The sequence below is a fragment of the Channa argus genome, chromosome 19, assembly GCF_033026475.1.
Source record: "Channa argus isolate prfri chromosome 19, Channa argus male v1.0, whole genome shotgun sequence".
Lineage (NCBI taxonomy): Eukaryota > Metazoa > Chordata > Actinopteri > Anabantiformes > Channidae > Channa > Channa argus.
The window spans coordinates 14,113,543-14,136,965 of NC_090215.1; the positions used below are offsets into that span (position 1 = coordinate 14,113,543).

The following is a 23,423-nucleotide window of genomic DNA, read 5'->3' on the forward strand; positions in this document are numbered from 1 at the left end:
ATTTTTAATTTGATGGCAGCTACACATCTCAAAAAAGTTGGAACAAAGTCAACAGAAGGCTGGATAATCGCAAACAGAGGAGCATTTGACAACTAATTAGGTTAATTGGCAACAGGTCAGTAACATGGGTATAAAAAGGAGCATTTTAGGCAGAGCCTCTCGAATGTAAAGATGGGAAAAGGTTCACCAATGTGTGACATACTGCATCTAAAAACATTTCAGAAAAATGTTCCTCAATGTAAAATTGTGAAGACTTTGAAGGTCCCGCCATCCACGGTATATAATATTATCAGGAGGAATCTCTTTGCGCAAGGGACAAGGCCAAAGGTCAAAACTGGGTGTGTGTGATCTTCAGGCCTTCATGCACCACTGCATTAAAAACAGGCATAGTTCTCTACTGGACATCACTGCATGGGCTCAGGAACACTTCCAGAAATCACTGTCTGTTGTCACTGTCTGAATCACAGTTCGCTGTGCAATCTACAAATGTAAGTTGAAGCTGAATCATCCAAATTTTAAAAATTTTCTGAGGCAAAATGTAAAACTGTTCTGTGGCCAGATGAATCAAAATTTAAAATTCTTTTTGGAAACCATGGATGCCGTGTCCTGCAGACTAAAGAAGAGAGGGACCATCCAGCTTGTTATCAGCGGACAGTTCAAAAGCCTGCATCTCTGATAGAATGGGGGTGCATTAGTGCCTATGGCGTGGGCAGCTTACACATCTGGAAAGACACTATAAATGCTGAAAAGTACATAGAGTTTTCAGAGCATATGCTCCCATCCAGACAATGTCTCTTTCCGGGACGACCTTGCAGATTTCAGCAAGATATTGCTGAACCACATACTGCATCCATCACAACAGCACGGCTTCCCAGGAGAAAAGGCCTGCCTGCAGTGCAGACCTTTCACCAATAGAAAATATTTGATGCATTATAAAATGACAAAATCTGGCATCAAAGGCCCAGGACTGTTGAGCAGCTGGATTCCTGCATCAGACAAGAAATGGACAACAATTCTCTCCTAAAGTCCAGCAACTGGTCTCCTCAGTTCCCAGATGTTAAAAAACAGTTGTTAAAAGAAGAGGGGATGCTGTACAATGGTAAACATCACCCTGGGTTGACATTTTCAAATCATTGCAAAAACACAGAGAAATCCCTCAAATTACGATTTTTTTTTAACACTGAGTAAACGTGAAGGCTCATGCAGTTGCTATGACAACTGGCTGTTGATTTTAGCGATTGCTCGGCTACTGATTAACAAGCCTGTCGTCAAGCCGAAGTTATGCGATCTCCTTGGTTTCGACTCACTGCGTTTGCGCAGTAGGATATTTACCAACATGGCGGCGTTACCACAAAAATATGAACTAATGTTCGGCAACTGAAAGACGAAAAAAATAATTACACAGATGCGAGCATGCATAGTGGCAAGGTAAATGCTTTGTCTTTGTTCTTACGACTCCAAGTTAAGAATTTCTAAAGAAAATGTCATGTCTGTAGTTACATTCGCTTGGGAAAGACCGTTGTCCAAATAATTATCCTAGTTGTTGTCAGAACAATATGTTTATTGTCTTTAAACTAACCTAACGCTATTTATGTGGGTGTTCCGTAAACATTAAACCATTTATTTTGTTTAGAAAATTACCAAGGAAGACACATGGAAACCTACTGACCTGAAAAAACACATCAGGGTAAGTTTGCAAGAGTTTTAAAACAGCCCCAGAAAAGGAGGAGTTAAACTAGATATCCGTCAAAAGACAAAATTACACCAACATGTCATAAATTGTTATTTTTATTATCAGTGTCATTCCTGTTCTTAGGAGGGAGGACACACTGATGACTCTTATAGAAGGCAAGGCAGCAATGAGAGAGAGCCCCGTAGCGGGGAATCCAAAGATAAACAACGCAAAGACCCAGAGAAGGAGTCCAGACGAGAGAGAGACCAGCACAGAGAACAAGAGGGTACAAGAGACAGAGAAGCTGGAGACAGGAAAGACAAATATGTAGAAAGAAGGAAAGAAGTCTCATGGGACAGGGGGGGCGATAGGGAAAAGGATAGAAGAGACGAAAGAGACAGCGAGAAAAGGGGGGAGAGAGAAAGACTGGTGGATGAAAACAAGTACAGTGATGATTACAGAGAGAAAATAAAGAGGAGGGGAGGTAGAGAAAGACTGGTAGATGAAAACAAGTACGGTGATGAGAACAGACAAAATAGGGACAGTGTGATGGATAGAGAGGATAAACAGGATGTGGACAGAGACAAGGAAAGACACAGAGTTAAAGAGAAAGATAGGGTAAGGGATAGAGAGAGACACAATGAGGAGGACAGGGGGAAAAGGCGGGAAGAGAGAGACAAGGAAAAAAGAAGACCGGAAAGAGACAGAGAGCATAGGACTGAGAAAAGAAGACATGAGGAAAGCAGAGAAGGGGGGAAAAGTGGGATAGAAAAATCTGATAGAGAACAGAGAGATAGGCATCGGGAGAGAGACAGACACAAAGACCAATATGAAGACAAGACTAATGAGATGGCAAGACACAAGAGACATGACGAGAGAAAGTATTCAGAACAGAAAGAGCAAAGAGGTGAGTACACTGCAATGTACACAGAGTTTTCCTTATTTACAGGATGAGGGTCTATATCACAATATTTCTATCGGTCTAATTTTAGAATACAGAGAACACAGAACACATAAAGAGGAAAGAGAACGACGACACAAAGAAAGAGAAAATCGTGTAAGCATAAACATTATTATTAGTTCTCCATCGCTATGTTTCATTTTAAATCATCTGATGAACATTTTTGCTCTATTTTCAATAAACTTGTGACATGGAAGAATTAACATGCAGTTACTGGGCCAAAGCATTTTTTTTCTACTTTCCAGGACGACAAGTGGAAGCACGACAGTGAATCCATGAAAAAACAAGACTTGAAGGTGTCAGTCGAGGAGGTCAGGCATCGTCATGGTGACAGACAGCGAGCAGAAAGGGACAAAGACAAAAGGCACAGAGAGGGAGAAGATGCAGAGAAAAAACAGAGAGAGCGAAGGCACAGAGAGAGAGAAGACGCAGAAAACAAACATCGAGAGAGAAGTCAAAGAGAGGAGGAGGAGCCAGAGCAAAATCACAGAGACAGAACCAGCTCCAAGAAATCATCATCTGATATAGGTCACAGGCATGAGACAAATACAGCAGAAACAGAGGTTATTCATTTAAATATATTGGCCTTAATGCCCCGATGACTTAATATGTGCACCATCTTATATGGAGTTAAAGTTTAAATATACAAATAAGTATGCCTCTGTATCTCTGCGGCTCAATGTACTGTGAAAACAACAAGTCTTTGTATGCGTCTGTGAAGTATTAAAGTGTTTTTAATCCTGCTTCATGTGTTTATATTACATCTGCAGGTTGTCACTGATGAAGATTTGGGTGAACAGGAATATGAAGGTGATTTTGAGGTAAGTTCAGCCTTTTCATTTTAATATGTACCACATTTTTTTGTTTTTAACATATATTTATCGTGGTGTGACTTGCATGCTGCAATCGATTTGCAATTTCGATTTTGCTAAGAAGCTGCAAAGTATTCAGAACTTTCATAAGTGATTCCGTGTTTTTTGTTCTCACAACATCTCGTTTAGTAGTATTTCAAATAACATATCGCGTATAAGAAGAATGTTTACTATTAAGGATTATGAAGAGGATTTTGAGGAGGTGGATGAAAGTGCAGATGAAGGTGAGGATGAGAAGGAACCACAGCCTTTGCAGGGGGGAGAACACAGGGAGGAGCTCACACTGCAGAGGAGGAAGGAGATCGAAGCAATTCAGAGAGCCATGGATGAAGAGAATGAGAGAGTTGAAACAGCTCAGCCCAGACAGAGCAAAGAGGCAGAAGACGTGCCTAAATCCTCCAGAAGTATGTTCCCATACACACACACACACACACACACACACACACACATACACCTTTTGACGCTTGCACCTGGTTTTATCCCATTTTGAAGTATGTTCATATTTACTCTACGTGGCTTATTGTAAGACAGTCACTAAATAATAATAAATAATGGTACTAGTTATGATCATTTTATTGCTCCTCATAGCATCTGAAACAAAGCAGGATAGAGGCTCACAGCGCGGGAAGTTTATTGACTTTGTGGCAGCAAGACAGCATGAAATCAGCAAGAAAGTGGCCACAAAACAAAAGTAGGTTTCCGTAAAATGAAAAATGGATTGTTATAATGTGGTTGACATAACATAGTATACTTGTTTTTAACTTTACCCTCAACTTAATGATATTTTTTCTCTGTCTTCAGGAAACGCAGCAGAGAGCTGCTTCGCCTAATTGACCTGGATTTCTCTATAACGTTCTCTCTTTTGGATCTGCCACCTGTTAATGAATATGACATGTATATTAGAAACTTTGGAAGTGCAAACACCAAGCAGGCCAGTATTTTTGCATTACACGAATACCTATAACCAAATCATAAAACGTTTTTCTAGAAAAGTATAGTCCATATAGCAGTTTAAATAATGTAATAACTTTTTCTTTCTTAGGCTTATGTTCAGTGCAATGAGGATAACACAGACCGAGACGTCCAGACAGAGGAAATAGAGCTGTGTGAGAAATGGACACAGCATCCTCCAGAACACAGTGGAGCCTGTGGCGGTAAGAAAACGCCGCGATCTTTTGATTAAGGCAGTGTGTGTGTGTATGTACCGTAAATTACAATAACAGTGTTGTTTTCCTGACAGATCCAAATTTGTCTCAGGAAGCACGAAACAAAACCATAAGTGAACTGAACTTTGACGTTAAGCGTCTGACAGCATTTCTCAGCTCAGCGTCACAGGTACATTGTTTTGCAACAGTCATAAACAGTCATTAAAATGTTACAGTTCACACATTCCTGCAACTTTTGAGTTGTGCCATTGATACTGACTACTGTTGTGTCTAAATCAAGGTCATGGTTGTCCTGTTGGAAGAGAATCAAGCTGAGAGAAAATCCCTGAGGGAGCTGAGGACTCAAACAGACACACTATCTTTCAGTGAAGGAAGTTTACAGCTCAACACTAACTTGCCTTTTCTTTATGGTACACAATCATTACATTTCTTTTTTCAAATAAATTTAAAGATTTTCTTTGTATTATATTATTTGGGTTCCTTCTTGTTTTGTAAGGATTAGGGCAACTATAGCAAATCCAAAGTAAATTTTACATATTTTGCAGGTCGCCACATCAGCTTGGTGCACTTCTCTCAGGTCCAGAGGCAGACTATGATGTCAGTCCACATGCCTACAACAGAACCTAGCGCTGTGCGTCTTGACAGCTACAGCATCATCTGCATATGGAACATTTGGGAGCCATCCCGTCCTCAGAAGGTCCTTGTTTATGAATCTGAGGTGACATATTGAGGCTTTTTTCTTCACTTGTTGCAAAGTTAGTTGTAATAGATTTGAGCAAATTAAATGACAGCACATTTCAAAATACACATTTAAGGCAATATACAGGCTTCAACACCTGCTTTGATCAGGGCTAACGTTTATTTGCTCTCCACAGTTTAAGTTTAATATTCCTTAGACTTCGACTGGAGACTTACACTTTTTGCCAGGTTCCAATTTATTCTGCTATTAGTCTTATTGATTTAAATTCCCTTTCAAAAGTAACAACTACAATCAAACATACTGTATATTTCGTGACATTAATATCCAAAAGCAGGAGTTAGTGTAGTTTGACTATTTTTATTCTACTTACATCCGTGTTTAAATGTCCCTCCTGTTCATAGTAGATGCACAGAGGACTTTTGTTTGATTTTTAGACAAAGCACATAGTTCTCATTCACGTTCAAATCTCAGCCAAGCTAGTGGCTCTTCTCAGATGAGTATGTATCGGTCCTGATTTTGCTAACATTCTCCTAAATTCTCGTAACACTCTCGTAATTCTCGTAAATTTAAAACAAACTCATACATTTAGAAGATACACACTTGATCTATCTCACTCACTGAGACTCAGCTGACACGATAAGTAACCCCTCGGAATTATCTGTATGTCAGGTCCAATGTTGCTGTTTCAGCCCTGGAAAGGCCACACTGGTGTTTGGAGGCACGTCAGTCGGCTCAGTGGTGCTGTGGGACCTTCGAGAGCATGCTAGTAACCACTACCAGCTGAAGATAGGGGAGGATGAGTGGACCTTTAGACAGCCATCCTTTTCCACTGGTATATCTTAAACTATAGTTGACAACTAGATGTTTTTTAATTCCTACATACAGACATTGCTGATTGACAAAATGATGCTACCAATTTCTGTCTCTCTGTTTGTTCCAGTATACTGTTTTTTGTCTTTATTTTAATGAACTTGCCTCTTTTGTCACCTTGTCAACATACTTCAGATGCAGTAATGGCTGACTCAGGCCACTTTTCGGGTGTGACATCTGTAGAAGTTGTTCCTTCTGTAGCAGGGGGACTGAGGCCAGAGGTCCCTATGTTTGCATCTGAGGAAGGTATGGAATGGTCCAAAACACTGACTGAAGATCTTGTGTATAGCATTATAAATGTGCTGTTGCCATTTCCTGTTGACATTATATTTGATTAAGTCTTGTCTTGTTCAAAAACCAGAGTCATCCGGATTGTCATTCCAGCTGGCTTCTCTGGATGAATGTGGGGTTTTAAATTTCTGGGTAAGTTGTGCAATAGAGTGGAACCTGCATATTGTCACTGGAAGAAGGGACAATAGGCAAAGATCAAGCTAAAATTGACAAGGCATATTTGTGTTCTCTGAACAATGTAAAATTAATAATCGTAGTTTGGCCCATTGATTGTCCCATTACTATCACCACAGTCAGTAGCTGGAGTTGCAGCAGTGGATTTGAGCCAGCTCATGGAGGAAATTAGGAAAAACTATTAGTGTGACCATTCTCTGAGGATGTCATTATCTCAGATGTCAGTCACACTAAAAGTGTACTATATGCTTAGAGAAGTGCTCCTTATAACTCGACAGATCGCCTGAGAATAGTCACATTTTCTTTCTCAATTTTAAAATAATATGTTTATAGTTGTATTTATATCAGGGAGTACATTGCAAAGAGAAAAACTAATAGCTGATACTCTTGATGGCACTGGAATTACACACTTGATACTGTAACATGTGAGCATACGCTATGACAAGGGACATGTTGATATGATTTCATATGCATGATTTTCTATGTGTCCTGTAGGTGGTGGTGGAACTCCCAAAAGCCAATGAAGCAGGCTCTCAAACAGATCTAGGTCACATTTTCAAGCAGTTTGTCTTTTCCATGAGCATAGTCATCTTTGTCAGACATGTGCCACCAACTTTAACCTTCACTTCCTCTCTTGCAGGGCTCAGGCCAGGAAGCAAAGTAAAATTACTTCACAGCTCCTCCCTCCACACTGTTGACAGGTGAGATTGATAAATGGCTTGTGATGACCATTCGTCCCTTAAAAACCCCACAATGTCTTTGTTCTGTGGAACACAGCTGCTCTGCATGGCTATACAATTCTGTTTGTGGTGTTTTGGGGGCTGTGCTTTTTATCACATCAGCATTTAATGGGAACATACCTGCCATCATTTACAGTGTGAATGTTATCCATTGCCATGTTCCACTGTTGCAGTGTTTTTAAAGCTGATGATGTAACATTTGATGTCTGGTTCTGGTATCTCTTCACCCCCCCCCCCCCCCCCCCCCCCCGCCCCTATGCCTTGACTTGGCTTTCAGTGCATCACCACGAGATGCATTGAAAACTGTGAATTTACAGACTCTACATTTAAAGTTCCTTCCAACTGACTCCAGTCATTTCTTTATTGGCACCAATATGGTGAGTGTAGTGTTGTTCCAAACATAATGAAGTATTTTCAAATTACCGTTTATTTTGTGATTGTGTACCTATGTCATTTCTGTCTTAGGGTCTGGTCAATCATGGAACAAGTCATGGTTTGAAGGCTCCTCCAAACTTTTACAGGTTTCAGGAGCCTGGAGTCCGACCTGTTCATGTCAGCTCAATCCACTTTTCCCCCTTCAGGCAAAATATGTTCTTGGTGAGGAAGCAGTTTATTCTAAGTAATGGAACCCATAAATTAAGTTTTTTATTTTCTAGATTTTGATAATTACATTAATGTACACTAAATATAAATAGTAGCTGCAACAATAAGGCTTTGCTTATTAAAAAAAAGTAAAAACGGGGATACAGCTGACCTGGCTTTGACAAAAACTAATAAAATGCCTATATGCATCTCTAAGTCTCGCCAAGTAACACCTTACCCCTTTCTTTTATTCATACTAAAAGATTCAAAGCATAACATTTGGAGTAAATATGAATATGATAATTTAAATCCTTAAAATTATTGTATGAGCTTTTTCTTCTTTTGAACTCTTTCAGGTGGGTTGTGGGGATGGCAGCATCAGGCTGCATGGGCTTCGCCACGAGCAGCCTGTGGCAGAGTGGAAGAGTAGTATAGCAGGTGAACCGGTGGTCTCACTGCAGTGGGCCCTGACCAGGCCAACTGTCTTCTGTGTTCTTGATGCAGCCTCTAATCTCCACATATGGGACCTGCTGAAAAATGAGACAGAGCCCGTGGTTACTGAGAGAATGAATGCTGATAGGTAATATGTGACAGTAATGAGAAATAGATATACAAGTAATTTTATATTTGTCATACCATGTGTATGTCTTCTGTTCTCAGGGTAACAGCCATGGCTGTGTTTGGGGACTCAGCACAACAAAATATATATTCAGGAATAGCCCTTGCACATGAGTCAGGAAAAATAGAAATGCATTATTTCACAAGACATTTTACTCTGCCCATTTCTGAAGAAGAAGAGAAGCTGGAAAGTATGATGACTGAAGCCTTCTGCAACACTGAATAAGGATATTGGTAAATAGCCACTTCTACAGCGCTTTTATCCAGAGCATTCTCATTCACCTATTCACAGACACACACACACACACACACACACACACTGATGGCAGCAGCTGCCATGCAAGATGCTCACCTGACCCACCAGGAGCAACTTGGGCTTCAGTGTCTTGCCCAAGGACACTTCCACCCATAGCCAGTAGGGACCAGGAATCGAACCACTGACCCTGTGGTCCATCGATGACCAACTGTGCAAGAGCTGCAGATGCATGTAGATTGTCCTATTTCAACATATTTTCAGCTCTTTAAGTCTGGATTTATAACATTGTTTTGTCATGGTCACTTTGTATGGTATATGTCAAAAATCAAATTGACATTTGTCAGATGTTTTTTATAAAGATAACATAGGGTTAGAAATGTTTGTATTACAATAGCTGTGCGAAAAATGTGACTAAATACCAAAGATTATCTACCTACAGTTAATCCAATAACACCCATAAATACAACTGAAAAATCTATATATTTGTTGAGGCTAATATTTATACGTTTGAGTAATATGAAATATTTGTACAGTGTTGACCAGTTTTTATGTAATAAACTGAGCGTGTCAAAATCACCTGTCTTATCACATTAAATAGTCCCACGATACTTCACCAGAGCTGCAGTAGGATTTTAGAGAAGTTGAGAATAAGAAGTCCTTCCTGTTTGTCCTAAACTAAACTTTGTAACCATTCTTTTTAAAGAGGACGGATTGTTGGCCTACAAGTAAGAGAAATAACAATACACAACATTTTTACTGAAAGCATGCGTGTATATTCTTAACAAAGCCATGACTACATTCTGGTCGTTATTGTGCTGGAATCACCTGTAAAACATCCTGAGCAGTTTGGGCTGTGAAACCCACACGCTCCCAGTTACAGGTACTAAGGACGTGTCCTCGAGGGGGGGTGTTAGCCCCGGGTAGCCGGGGCACTTGACGTTAAGTCTCCAAACAATGTGCGACCTGCAGCCATGGATGCAAGCGAGCGACCCATTGCCTAGCAACAACAAGGCCTGCGCTCTTTACTATGGAGCCGTAAGAACAAAGTTTTAGCCAGCTAGCCAAGTTGGTGTTTTATGCTATTCTAATTTCACGTTTCCAATTTCCGATCTGATGCGGCATCCGAACAATTCACAACCATTAATTAGTAGAACGTGATCACCGAGGTTTCTCTTCGTTTACCCGTTTTTTAAGTTGGGTAACTATAATATGTCTGCAACTTTTTAGAAGAGACAAACAAGACGAGCAAGGATAAGCAAATGTGTTGGTGCGCTGTTTTTTTCTTTAAGTTCGTAAATTATTTGATATTAGCAGTGTGAGTATGAAAAATGCTGTCAAATGCTTAGAAAATGTATGATTTTTTTTACTTTCTTTTTGAAAACAGGCAAGAAAATAATATTAAAACACCACCGTTCATTCATAGAAAATGTGACTTTTTCTCTCCAATGTCTTGCACATAGCCACCATCAAAAAGAGAATTTGTATGTAAAAACTGCAAAAGGTTAGTGGAGGCGGCAGGACCTGGGTGGACATGGGTGGACATTGGTGGACATGGGGGCTCCAGTAGAGGGGAGCAGAACAACCACAGTACTCCTCCCCAGTCCCACTCTGAGGCTGCTGCCTCAAGCGAGCAAGACATCAAATGGGAAGATGCTTGGTAAGCGAGATTTGATTAGGCAAAATGTGAAGAAAGCTACAGCCAAGGTAAGACTGTGTCTTTGAATGCTTTAGATTGCTGACCTGCTGTGTGCACTTTCAGAGGCCTCACACACCTTTTTATGTGCTTGCTTGGTCTGTCCCACCAGGTGCCGTATCGCAAGAGCCAGCAGCACGTGCTCACTCATGGTCTCCGTCACGTACAGCATTTCTCCTGTGACAGCCCTGTGCGTTTCATGATGTATTCGGAGGCTGCAGCAGCATTTATTAGCCTCCATACAGACAACACAGCCTGCTTTTACCAAGCTGATGGCCACAAGCAGACTTCCGTAGCACATTTGCCTTTTTTGGGCTTGACGCCTACAAAAATCTCTGGTTGTCTGGTGGGTTGGGGTCCTGGGCCCATCTTAACACTTCTAGACAGGGAGTTTCAAACCCTGGATGCTGCTGACAATGCCCTAGACATACGTGTGTGTCAGCCTGCAGAGCACTCCACAGAGTTGGTAACTGCAGGTGTGGGGAACGTGTGTGTGTGGTCGGTGAGGCTCATGAGGTGCAAGGTGAAGATACAGGAGGGGCTGCAGCACAGCACGTTCACTCATATGGCACTGGCTCCCCCGCAGTCTCACAGGCCACACAGAGCCTTTGTTGTGTGCGGGAGGGTTGTGACAGTGGTTGATCTCGATGTCGGGAAGGTTGTGGATCACAAGAAAGATCTTTGCTCACGGTGTGTATGTCACATACATTCTGCTTTATTAGGTACACATGTGCAGTCTAATGCGAACCAACACGACTGCTCTGCTGGGAACTGTGTTTTTATGATTCCTTATAATTTTTTGATACTGGTACAGAGGTACAAAGCATATAAATAGTTTGTTGACTTGGTTGCAAATGTGTAAATTCAGTTCTAGGTATAAAGGGTAGTTGAGTGTAGGTGGTGAAGCGTGATATCTTTTAAACTGTCTATAATTATATTTGACTTTGACTATGACTCTTTGTGTTTTACAGTGATATCACTGCAATGGTGTATTGCGCTCAGCTGGACTGTTTGATTATTTCATCTCAGGGGCTGTCCATTAGGGTGTGGGGCCCAGATTGGGAGCTACGTGTGGCTTTTGTAGGACATAATGGTAAACTGGTGACTGAGGAAATTCATCCATCTTTCTATTGTCTTCGTCTTTGTAATTGGAATTATTTCTGCTTTCTGTTCATTTGTTTGTGTCCAGGTGTGGTGACCTCAATGTTCTACTGCTCTGAATTACACATGTTGTTATCAGCCTCTGTGGATTGTACGATTTGTTGCTGGAATGTGAAGGAGGGTCAAATGGTCGAGCGTATCCAAACGGAACGTGAAACCCCTCCATTGTACATAGGAGGCACTCAAAAGGGAGACGTTTTCATCTCCTTCTCTCAGCAGGGAGTGGATTTTTGGAGCATTCGAAACTTGTACAGTCCCCACTGTAAATTCAAAGGGGCTGAAGGAGCCCCGTTGAGACAGATCCTGGCCTCAACCTCTCCTGGTCCTTACCCTGTACGAGTGCTCTGTGTCAGCGGAGACAGTGATATCACTCTGGTGGCTGCAGAAACAGGAACAGTGCTGACTTCATTCAAGGCACAGCAAAGGATTTTGTGTGCTGACTACTGCCTGCACAAGGAGATTCTGCTGGCCTTAACTGAGGCTGGTACAGTGCTCCAAGCCAACACACTCACTAATCCCATCACTTTAATGCGAGAGTGGAAGGGAAGAGGCCAGGGGCCCTGGCAGCAGCAGGACTGTGTGACAGAAGAAGATGCCCAGCTTCTGCCGATCCCTGGCCCTGCGTGCTGCCTGGTACTCTACAGTTATGTCCCTGAGACGCAGGCAGCTTTAGAGGAGTGGAGGAAATTGCAGCACAGCAGAGGATGCAGTTCCAGAAATATGGCAGCTGTTGATGATTCCCAGAACAGGTGAGCAGATTCATTTCAAAGTTAATATTCTATGATGCCACAGGATCTAATTGTACTTCTGGATTTGGGAAAGGTTTTTGATCATACTTGGCCAAAATGGTGGCTGTTTGAGTGTTTTAAAACTGAGTAATGGGAAGGTCTTCTACCGGACCCCGGCACACAATGGCCAGAGAATCACCACACTGCAGGTGTACCCTGAGAACGCCTACCTAGTTTCTGCAGGTATTTCCCATTGTGAGTTTCTTGATTTTATATGCATGTCAGTAGTGACTTAATGACTTTACCCCATCCCCAAGGTGAAGACATGACGGTGGTAGTGTGGAGAGTAAGCCCCTCCGTCCGGGAATGCCTCAGCCAACAGCTCAGCTTGCACTATGATCAGCCTCAAGTCTACCTGGCAGCACTGGGGTCTCAGCTGGCTCTGACCTTTCTAGAACATGACAGTGGGACCTACAGCCTCATGCACTTCAACCTGCTTAACCTCAGCAAGATTGGTCTTCCTCTTATAGAAGGACATTCAGACCACTTCATAGGTCACAGAGGAAAATTATGTCCATATGAAATGATAAATAACTGATTATATGTTTGTGTGTTTTTTACATGGATTACAGTAGTCACTGAATGTTTGTTTGGTTTTCTTGCAGGACTGTGTGTGTGTCCTGATCTGGATGTGTTTGTTTCCATTGGTCTAGATGGTACAATGTGCATCTGGAGTGAAAAGAATGATCTCATCAGGTTTGTATTACAGATGTGAAAAGATTACAGTAATACATGAACCTTTGTTTATTTATGTGTCTGTGACTCCTCCAGGATGCTCCAGCTAAATGCAGTGCCCGAGTGTTTGGCTTATGGTGGGTTTGGAGGGGAACTGTTCCTGGGCATCAAAGGAAACCTGTACAAGATGAATTGTGCACAGTTCCTGCCACACATTTATCAACAAATGGTAACCAGTGAATCAGCCGTGTATCTGATTCACCAAAGCTGCTACATTTTTGCATTTTTGCACATTTTTGCAATGTTCCTTTCATTCTATTTATTTTTACAGCTCCTTTACACTTATGCTGAGACACTTCCTGACCTGCCTATTATTGAGAGTAAAGCAAAATACAGCAGAACAAAGTAAGATTGACTTTGATCTATTACAGATTAAGAATAATCCAAAATAATGACACCGTAAACTATGAGAAATGTTGGTATGTACAGGAGTGCTAGCACAGCCAGAAACAAGGGGGAAGAATCACCAGCAAGCGTGAACAATCAACTTCTGACTGAGGACATGTGGAGGCAGAAGGTGGGTTTGCCAGAAACAATAGAATTTGAGACAATGGATGGTAAAAGCATACTGAAAATGTGTTCAAATATCTAATTTCATCCAGGAAAATGAGAGAATAATGACCTTACACATGGACTTGTCTGCGCTTCTACAAGGCACAGTGAAGTGCAAAAAAGCGAAGCCTCTCAGCACAAAGCTAACCAAGAAGGAGTCCTTTGATCGCTATATGAAAAAAATATATGGATTGCCCTATGACATTAAGGTTTCTTCCTAAACCTATTTATTTCTAGAATATGCCACCATAATCACCTTTGAGCACTCTTTTAATACAACCCCAATTCCCCAAAAGGTGGGAGGATGTGTAAAACTAAATAAAAACAGAATGCAATGATTTGCAAATCTCATCAACCCATATCTTATTCACAATAGAACATAAACAACATATCAGATGTTGAAACTGAGATGTTTTATCATTTCATGGAAAATATTAGCTTATAATTTGAATTCCATGGCAGCAACACATCTCAGAAAGTTTGGAACAGGGTCAACAACAGGCTGGAAAGGTAATTGCTGCATTTCACAACTAATTAGGTTAATTGGCAACAGGTGGGCTGAGGTTCACCAATCTGTGACAAACGAATGTGCGTCTAAAAATTGTGAAACTATTAAAAAAAATGTTCCTCAACATAAAATTGCAAAACTTTGATGATCGCACTATCTACAATATATAGCCATTCAGAGAATCAGGAGGAAGGCAAAAGGTCAAAACTGGGTGCGTGTGATCTTCAGGCCCTCAGACAGCACTGCATTAAAAACACGCAGGATTCTCTACTGGTCTGTGAATACAGTTCCCTCTGCCATCCACAAATGTAAGTTAAAGCTGTATCAGCGAAAGAAGAGGCCACATGATCCAGATCCGTGTTCTCTGGGCCAAAGCTCATTTAAAATGGTCTTTTTGGAAACCATGGTTCTGCAGAGTGAAGAGCAGAGGGACCATCCAGCTTGTTATTAGCAGACAGTTGAAAAGCCTGCACCTCTGATGGTATGGGGGTGTATTAGGGCTTAGAGCAAATGGTCTCCTCACTTTTACAGACAGTTGTTCCAACTTTTTTGAGATGTGTTGCTGCCATCGCATTTTAAAATGAGCTGATATTTTCCATGAAATGGTACAATGTATCAGTGTCAACATCTGGTATGTTGTTTATGTTCTATTGTGAATAAAATATAGGTTGATGAGATCAGATCAAACCATTGCATTCTGTTTTTATGTTCGTTTACACTTCCAACTTATTGGGAATTGGGGTTTGTACATGTTAACAGTCTAAAGCTAAAGCTAAAATATAATGTTATAAAAGGCGTTACACATATTAGAGCTACAATTCAAATGAAACACGAGCTAGGACAAGGATGCAAATGTGTTTAAGCTGCAGCCGTTTTATTTAAATGTTTTCAGCATTTTGTATGATCCATACAATTACTGTGCACTATATTTTTCATGTCATTTTGTTGTGTTTTCAGATTGATTTAGAGGATGAGTCTGACCAAGAAACCATTTCATTTCTTCCTGAACAAAGTGTCAACAAGTTCTGTAACTATCGTATCCCCAAAAATTACATCCACTCAGAATCCATGTTGACCATTCCTGTAAAAAAGAAGAAAAAGAAGGTGATAAACCAAACCTTCCTGTTCTTTACACAGGTTTTTGTTTTAGATCAACCAAAAAAAAAAGAAGTTTGAATTCACAGTAAAATTGATTGTATTTGCTGTGCTTTTTACTTTTTTTTTTTATGTATGTGACAAAGCCGGAGACAAAGGCTTTAGAGATGAAGTCTAAACCAAAGGCGCCTGTGAAGGTCAAACCTGTTGAGAAAGTCATACAGAAGAAATCCATCCAGGATGAAGAGGTAAGAGCAAGTTCCTGAAGACCACATGACCACATAGTAGAAGGACAGTAGCTCTGATCTATGTATATGATTTCTCACTGTAGCCTCCAGTGATCATTTCTCCGATAGAGCTACCTAAACAGAAAACTCCTTTTTCACCTCCTCTTCGTTTAAAGATCCCAACACCGCTCCAACCCAGGGAACAGGTAGGATCATTTTCCTGCAGACACATGACCACATCGTACAAGAACAGTAGCTCTCATCTATGTCTATGATTTCTCACTGTAGCCTCCAAGGATCTTTTCTCCGATAGAGGTACCAAAACACAAAACCCCTCCTCCACCTCACCCTTTAAGGATCCCAACACCATTCCCACCCAGAGAACCCTCCCCTGAGGTGCCAACATTCCTCAAACAGTTTGCAGATGCAAGCTGGTTCAGAGATGTGTTCGTTGATAAAAAGGTAGCCTATTACAAACTTATCTGCACGCACAATGATTTATTCAGAGTTTTGGACTTGAGGACTGTTTGTTTGTGTGCAGAGTATCCCAAGCACGCTGACTCCAGATGACTTGTCCTTGCAACTGCTTGCCTGTTTAAACACTTGCACCACTTCGTCCAAACTTAATATCCTCACCTCACTGCAGGCCCTGATCAGACAGGGACTCCTACAGAATATAGACAAGCTCTACCAGGGCCTCACAGACTTGGTGCCTCAATTTGTGGGACCACATATGGTATTGTATGCCCTTGGTTAAGATTGTCACAGCATTGGACTAAGTGCATTATGAAATTTGGACCAATTTTTCTATATTTGTTTTAGTCTTCTTTGGATCAGACTGTGCTTGATAAAATGCTGAATCTGTTATCGAGTCTCAAATCTGCCGATTCTGACCTCGTGAAAAAAATTCTCACTCTTCTGGCCTATAAAGAACTGGGTCTCCGGTAAGTCCATCAGTATTAAAATGACAGTGACCAATGAACCGAGCTTCTTTGAGTTTACGTTCAGTGTAACCTTGTTTGGTCAACAGGGAAACAGTGCTGCATATGCTAACATCACTAGGAGTTGAAGAGGCAGAGGAGTGGTTGTTGCCTCAGTTGGAGAGCTGGAACTTGGAGCTGCAGGACGAGCCTGACATATGGAGGAGCCTCCATGACAGAGCAGATCGGTGGCTGGAGTCATGGATCTCCATATACCAAGTAACTAAGACACATTCTGTTTAACTGTCATTTTCTCTCATACATGACGAGTATTTGTGAGATGGACAAAAGGACAGAGATGTAGATGATAAACTGTTTTCCTTCTCTCTGTGTCACCAGGAAAACAACATTCTGCATCGTTCAGTGAAGTGGAAGCCCATGATGTTCAGCATGGTGGACGTGCTAAATTATTTCTGCTCTGTGCAAAAGGAAGAGTACAGAAACACTCGCCATGTTGCACCTCCTGGTCGCAGAAATACGATGCTTGTGCCATTGTATGACTGGTACGTGAATGCCATTAAAAACGCAGTAGTTTCTTCAGTTTGGAGTAGTTTGATATCCATAGATAACTTTGTGTCTGTTTTAGTAGTAGTTCCCGACCAATCATTCGTCTAGGAGAAACTTACAGTATGGCCAGGGCTCGCAGGTATCCAGGTAAGATTTCAAAGGCCTCTGATTAAATGCAACTGCTTCATTACACAAAATAAATGTTTACTCAACACATTGTTGTCATACAGGAATAATTCTACCTCCCTCACAACACCGCCCCTTCCTCATGCACTTTCCCAATTTCATCTCCTTCCCACTAACTCGAATCACTCTGAGACCCTTTCACGTCTACTCAGACGAGGACTGGCTGAAGGCTTTGCAACGAAGCTACTTCATTCCACAGCAGTCTCACACAGACTACTACAGATGATGCCTCTAAATGTATACAATTCACAGAATTTATTTTCTAAAATTTTCATAATTTATCTCCCACAAATAAACAACTCAAAACTTGGATGACTGACTGTTTTTTCTCAGATTAAATGAAGTCACATGGTACTGTACAAGAATGATTTGATACAATCTGATAACTGGCACTGAGAACAATCCTAATACGTGACAAATATGTGAAATAAAACAGCATAAATCTAAGACCCCATTGCTAGTTGAAAAAAAAAAAAAAACAGGGAAAAAAAAACACTAATTGTTGCAGTGTGTACATACGCATGATGATCAGCTACTTGAATCTGTGCCTTGTTTAAAGAAGGTAACAAATGTTGAAGCAAGACATAAGCAGACTTTTACCTTTGACCAGACAGACAGATGCTCTTTATAATCAGGCATCTGTTATGTTATCACCTCGATTTGTGCATTTGTCTGGCAAACTAATCATTTACATTTACAATCATTACATCCTGAGCTATCTGATCACATTCAAGCTACCAACAAGCATTGATTTGTTGACAATTGTGTATTAGAAGAGGTTGGTATTGTTCTGATTGCTGTGTGACACTTGCAGTTATTCTTACATAAATAAAAAACATATAAACAAATAACTAAGTCTTTCATGTGATGCTGATTATGCTGAAGAGAAGAAAAAACTGTAAAAAACAAACAAACAAAAAAACAGCATATAAGTCCATGAGAGAACTGAAGGCTCTTCTCCTGACTACTATTCTAGTTTATCAAATCTTTATCATAATTTAGCAGATCACAGGTCAGGAAGAGGTCAGAGCGTCTGTTGTCCATCAGCACCCTGTTGAGCTGGGTGCTAGTTGCACTGATGTCTGGGGTGTCATTCAGAGGCCAGTCTAAGAGGTGTGCACTGGAGGGCAGTTCAGGAAGGCCTGGTTGGTAGTCTTCCAAGGGGTTGGGGTACAGTAACTGACGAAGGGATGGCATTCGTACAGCCATCCTCACCAAGTCCATTAGGCCAGCCATGGAGAGAGGATTCAAGGCCAAAGCCAAGCTCTTGAGGGCCCAGCAGCCACCCAACGAAGGCAGCAGGAGTCTGAGCAGGCCGTCAGTCAGGCCACAGCCACTTAAAGAGAGGTGCTGAAGGCTGTTTGAAGCATGGGAGAGAAGGCGGCGAATAGAGGGCAGGTTGTTTTCATCTAGACGGTTTTCACTTAGATCCAGCTGCTGCAGTGTGTAAGCATGGTGGCTACAGGACAGATAGGCAAGGTCACCTGGGCTTAGGGTCAAATAAGGCAGCTCCAGTACCTCTAAAGGCTGAGGAAGTGAGCTGCAACAAATGACAAATTATTTCATTATTCATTTTTCAGTTCTTTATTGTTACAATGGTGAAAATAACTGTTTGTTTGGGACGCATGGGTTAATATCCTGAATTTATTAACTGACAAATTCAATCTATCAAATGTTATAAAATACAAATATCAGAGCTGCACCCAGTAATTTATCAGCATCTTTACTTCACAAATAACTTTAACTAACTTTAATTGATCAAAGTGTGGATTATTACCATTTTTAAAAGTCAATTAGTGATAAATAAATAATTGAGTTGTTTTATTTTAGCTCTTTTAGAAACAGGTAAACTGCCTTTACAAACATTTTCAAAATCTCAGTCTTGCAAAATTGAACATACTGGTTAATTTGTAGTATATAAGAATTGATTTCTTAGATACTCGTTTGGGAGACATTTATATAACACAAAAATGAGTAGAAAAATTGAAGAGAACTAAGCTTAGGAAGTAGTCTTCTCATAATGGGGAACTAGGCCCTACCTGAGCAGCACACGTAGTTGTCCGGGCAAGCGCAGTGCGGTGAGACTGAGGCGTTTCAGTTCTTGTAGCTGTGCCAGACCTTGTGACAGATCCCTCAGTGCATCTTCAAGTCCTGGGTAATGCCGGCGAAAATCCAAGTTACAGTAGTGAAGCCGAAGGGAGTTCAGTGCAGGAAAGGTGGACAGCAGAGGCAGTAGCTCAGCCAAGCCAGCCACCCCAAGGCTGCTATAGCGAACATCCATGCCTAGGAGACCCTGTCGAGGCAGGAAGTCTAGCAGAGTCCTGATACTTAACACAGATATTTCCTCCACACGGAGATATCTGCACTGGAGCTTGAGAGGTCCTGAAGTACTGAGGGCCATATGAACTCGCTCCCAAGATCGAGCATTGACAAAGAGATCGGCCCTCACATGCACCAACACGTCACTTCCTTGATGTTTTTCTTCATTTTCTTTAGTGTCACCTGCTACACCTATCAATGTGCTCACTTGTTTCCTCTCTATCTCCATCCTCCTCCTTACTCCTTTTATCAGCTCCTCTTCAGCCAAAATTCCACACAATTGGTCACTGCTCGCATCAACGCCGTTTGGTTCCCTTCCCTTCTCCCATTGTCCCCTCTCTCTTTTGATATCCTTTTCTCTCTCCATAGCCGAGATCCTTTTCCTCTCTCGCTCTCCTTCCTTTTTCTGTCCTCTCTGGGCTCCAGCCTTGGCCTGAACAACCATAGTGCAGAGAGCCACAGTGAGAGTCCAGCCTCCCATTGAGTCGCCCATCCCTCCTTCATCCCCTTGCAGTCCACAAAGATCCAGTACTTGCAGGGCACACCTAAGAACAAACAAAAGGTCTCAAATATCTAGTACATCTGGCTAACAACTCCAGTGAATGGTATCACAGAAACATCCTCTATGCTAAATATATTTTTAACATGATATTGTTTTTATAAAGCTGGAAACATGGCTCTAAAATTTTAGGTCTGGTTCAGTGTAATAATGTAGTATTCTTCAGGGGAAAACAGGCTAACAAAGAACCTATTTCCTGTGGAGGAGAATTTACAGGGAAAAGGAGTTGGTGCACTTCAGTCTAGAGAAGCTATACCAGCAAACAGTTTAATGTGGCGTGTCTTCATTGTGTTTTACTTTAAAATCAATTTCATAAATTCCTTTCTAATGACCGTTGGGAGATCATTATCGACATCCTGCCTACAAAATAAACAAAAACCCACTAACCTTGGGTCTGACAGTCCTCTGACAACTGCAAGTAACAGAGCCTGGATGCAAAGTCGATTTGGCGCAGTTTGACCTTGATTCCTCTGTCCTCCCACCCGCAGGGTGCGTTCAGGCCACCTCTGCACCAGTTCACCCACGGCCAGCGGTCTGCAGCTGGTGAAGGCGGCCTCCAGCAGGGGCCTGAAAAGCTCCCTGGGCACCCACCTCAGCCAGCAGGGCGACGAGCTGTGGTCACTTACAACCACCTTGGCACAAAGGCTTACCAGGGAAATCACCATTTCAGCACAGAGCAAAGTGAACTTTTAGCATTAATAACACATAAAAGCCCAAATGATGATGCTAATAGACTCAAGTCTAATATTAGCTTTAGGACGGTAATTTGACACGATGTTTTAAAGCCCCGGAAAATAATTTCTAACTTTAGCCGATAGCTCCTTGAATGATTAAAAGTCATAATCCATGAAGCGACCACTAAAAGAGCTACTCGAATGAGATATCAAACGCTGGCACTTCATGTTTGCTTGCTCGGCAAACTTCCTTAGAGGAAGTCGCTGCGGGAGTAAACAGACGCATGTCAATGACGTGACCGTGACGTCATCCACCCCTGTCTCCACATCTGTTGCTGTATAACTTTTGTGGAAAGCGATACACAAGCGTTTAAAACGTAAAACGTAAGCGTCGGTGATCATTTAAGGTCTTTAAATATTTGAAAGATATTTTAAATAAAATTGTCTAAAATTGCTTCATAAAAACTTCCATTGAGGGCTTTTTAAATTATAGGATTGCATTTCCAGTAGCAGCAACAGTCCAATAAATCAGGTAACCAACCTTTAAATAAAAATATTATATTGAAAAACTCTAACTTAAACATGTCGTATGCATGTTAGGAACAAACAAAAACACCACTGACGGCGATGAACCACCAGATGGCGAAAACGGATCAGGCAAGCTCACTGCCCCTGACCCTCAACTGTTAAGCAACAAAACAAAACATCAATTTCAATCTTTATAGTCTTTATTTAAATTATAATAAGTATATAATTTGTCTTTTCTACCAGTGTCCAGTTTAATTTTTCCATCTGTATCATCTGTATTTTGCCGTTCTGCTGTAGCCTCCTATTTACTGGTGCTACTGTTAATTAAATATTCGAAGGAAGTATTCGTTCAAATGGAACAGTGGTATTGTATTTCATACCTGACATTCAATATATTTTTTTGTTTGGGACTGTTGAGTCAGGTTATGATAAATACTCTAAATAAATCGAAATATTTTAGATGTAACTGATCCTTTGGTTGTAAATGTAATACTTTTTACATTATTCAAAGAGACCATGTGGTAGCTGCTTCCAATACACCCACACATTACACACAAAACAATGCAATACACACATTCTTCTTAATTATTGCTGTAGTCCTGCCAGATGACCTGCAGGAATCCATCTAATTACTTCTGCCTTTGATATGAAACTGTTTAATTGCATTTTCTTCATCAAATGAAATGAAAGCAGAGGGAGCAGGAATGTTCTCCTATTTTGACTGAATAACAGTGCTTTGTCAATTATCTGGGTTTCATTTCATTTCATTTCATTTCAGCATTGCATCTGAAATAAATGAAAGCTTTCACCTGCATTGACTGTTAAAATGACTGCATTGTATCCAAGATGTGTTTTGTATTGCCTCCCCCCCCTTCATTTAGAAAGGATCTGTCAGTATTAAATGTATTTTGAATTGAGACCAACCAATTTGCTGTGCTAAAATTTGTCACATAAACACCATATGTTCAACAGACTGGCTCCATGGAAGCCTCACGCACGATAAAACCGAGAAAACACCTTTTTTGTGTTGTTTTTACACAGGTCTACAATTGAAAAATATGGTGTTGCGTGGCAAAAATGCCCCGAAGAGATCACGTTATTCTCAGTCTTCTATCAGCCTCACTGAACATATTTTGACCCTTGCACCTTTTATTACAGATCTTGATTCATATGACTTGATGTGCAATCCCCCCTGCAATCTTTTATAAATTATATAGAAATTTTCACATATTTTCCAGATTCTCCAGCAGTCAATGGGAATCAGAATTATACATTCCTTTTAATACTGGTGTTCACTAGGCTGCTGCCATTCTCTGTTTTGATCACAGTGTTTAGGCATCTGATTTATTCATTGAAATATTAAAATTTCGACATGTCAGATGCAGCTACCACTCTAATAATATCTTGACGGTCACAAAAAAATTCAGCTCAAGCCTGTCTACTCACATTAAACTGTTTAGTTTACATTTTCCAAGGTTGTTTCATTGCTGAAACACAAGCTGTTCCTCAACCCCCTACACTTCCTATACAGCACATATACATCCTATTAGTTTTAAATTAACCCCCCTCCCCCCCAGTAATGCACAATCATTCTCTGTCTCTGCAGTAGATCCTTGAAATAACATTTCTGCTGTTAAATCCAAATTTACCTTCTATTTGAATTTTGTTTTCAGGTTTTATCTGTGTGCAGTATTTCGCTGACAGTCTTGAAGAATGACATTTTCTGTTTGTCCCCAGATATAATATTGGTAATGTACAGCTGGGTAAGCATTTAAACTTGTTCCCAAACAAACTTATTCAGTGATACAATATTTAAAGTATGAATTTAAAAAACAACAACTTGAAAATGAATGATAGACCACATTTGAAGCTCTATAAGGAAGGTGTCAAATCATATGCAAGATAGAAAAAAAAACTTACTAACTTTTTGACAAAAACGTCACATTACCTGCCTTTAAATCACTTAAACAGTTTAAAAATCCATTTAACTTTCTTGTTTGGCTATAAAT

General features: G+C 40.8%; 3 protein-coding genes across 6 annotated transcripts; 2 read left to right on the forward strand and 1 right to left on the reverse strand.

The window, feature by feature from the left end:
* The first annotated feature begins 1,299 nt into the window (after positions 1-1,299).
* On the forward strand, positions 1,300-9,478 carry dync2i1 (dynein 2 intermediate chain 1). The gene is made up of 22 exons (XM_067485892.1): positions 1,300-1,428; positions 1,634-1,687; positions 1,817-2,579; positions 2,665-2,729; positions 2,879-3,196; positions 3,404-3,454; positions 3,684-3,909; positions 4,094-4,196; positions 4,307-4,436; positions 4,548-4,659; positions 4,746-4,840; positions 4,952-5,081; positions 5,217-5,389; positions 6,041-6,203; positions 6,377-6,487; positions 6,603-6,664; positions 7,202-7,253; positions 7,347-7,407; positions 7,724-7,823; positions 7,912-8,043; positions 8,385-8,608; positions 8,689-9,478. Exons 1-22 carry the CDS (start codon positions 1,414-1,416, stop codon positions 8,870-8,872), a joined length of 3,324 nt encoding a protein of 1,107 aa, XP_067341993.1. The 5' UTR covers positions 1,300-1,413; the 3' UTR covers positions 8,873-9,478.
* A 443-nt stretch (positions 9,479-9,921) lies between these two features.
* Positions 9,922-17,594, forward strand: wdr97 (WD repeat domain 97). Of its 4 annotated transcripts, none has more exons than XM_067485898.1 (22): positions 9,922-10,217; positions 10,363-10,606; positions 10,708-11,285; positions 11,567-11,688; positions 11,785-12,505; positions 12,579-12,727; positions 12,802-13,038; positions 13,150-13,240; positions 13,316-13,448; positions 13,551-13,624; positions 13,709-13,796; positions 13,882-14,040; positions 15,297-15,443; positions 15,581-15,682; positions 15,766-15,867; positions 15,950-16,123; positions 16,203-16,397; positions 16,484-16,605; positions 16,692-16,860; positions 16,981-17,144; positions 17,228-17,295; positions 17,379-17,594. In XM_067485898.1, exons 2-22 carry the CDS (start codon positions 10,454-10,456, stop codon positions 17,558-17,560), a joined length of 3,930 nt encoding a protein of 1,309 aa, XP_067341999.1. In that variant the 5' UTR covers positions 9,922-10,217; positions 10,363-10,453; the 3' UTR covers positions 17,561-17,594. The 4 variants fall into 4 exon arrangements, with proteins under 4 accessions (XP_067341999.1, XP_067342002.1, XP_067342001.1 ...); XM_067485901.1 differs by having other exon boundaries at positions 17,231-17,295; XM_067485900.1 differs by having other exon boundaries at positions 9,922-10,169.
* On the reverse strand, positions 17,448-21,168 carry si:ch73-174h16.4 (leucine-rich repeat-containing protein 14). The gene is made up of 3 exons (XM_067485902.1): positions 20,600-21,168; positions 19,374-20,198; positions 17,448-18,874 (listed from the first exon to the last, which is right to left on the reverse strand). Exons 1-3 carry the CDS (start codon positions 20,875-20,877, stop codon positions 18,307-18,309), a joined length of 1,671 nt encoding a protein of 556 aa, XP_067342003.1. The 5' UTR covers positions 20,878-21,168; the 3' UTR covers positions 17,448-18,306.
* Positions 21,169-23,423: the final 2,255 nt, after the last annotated feature.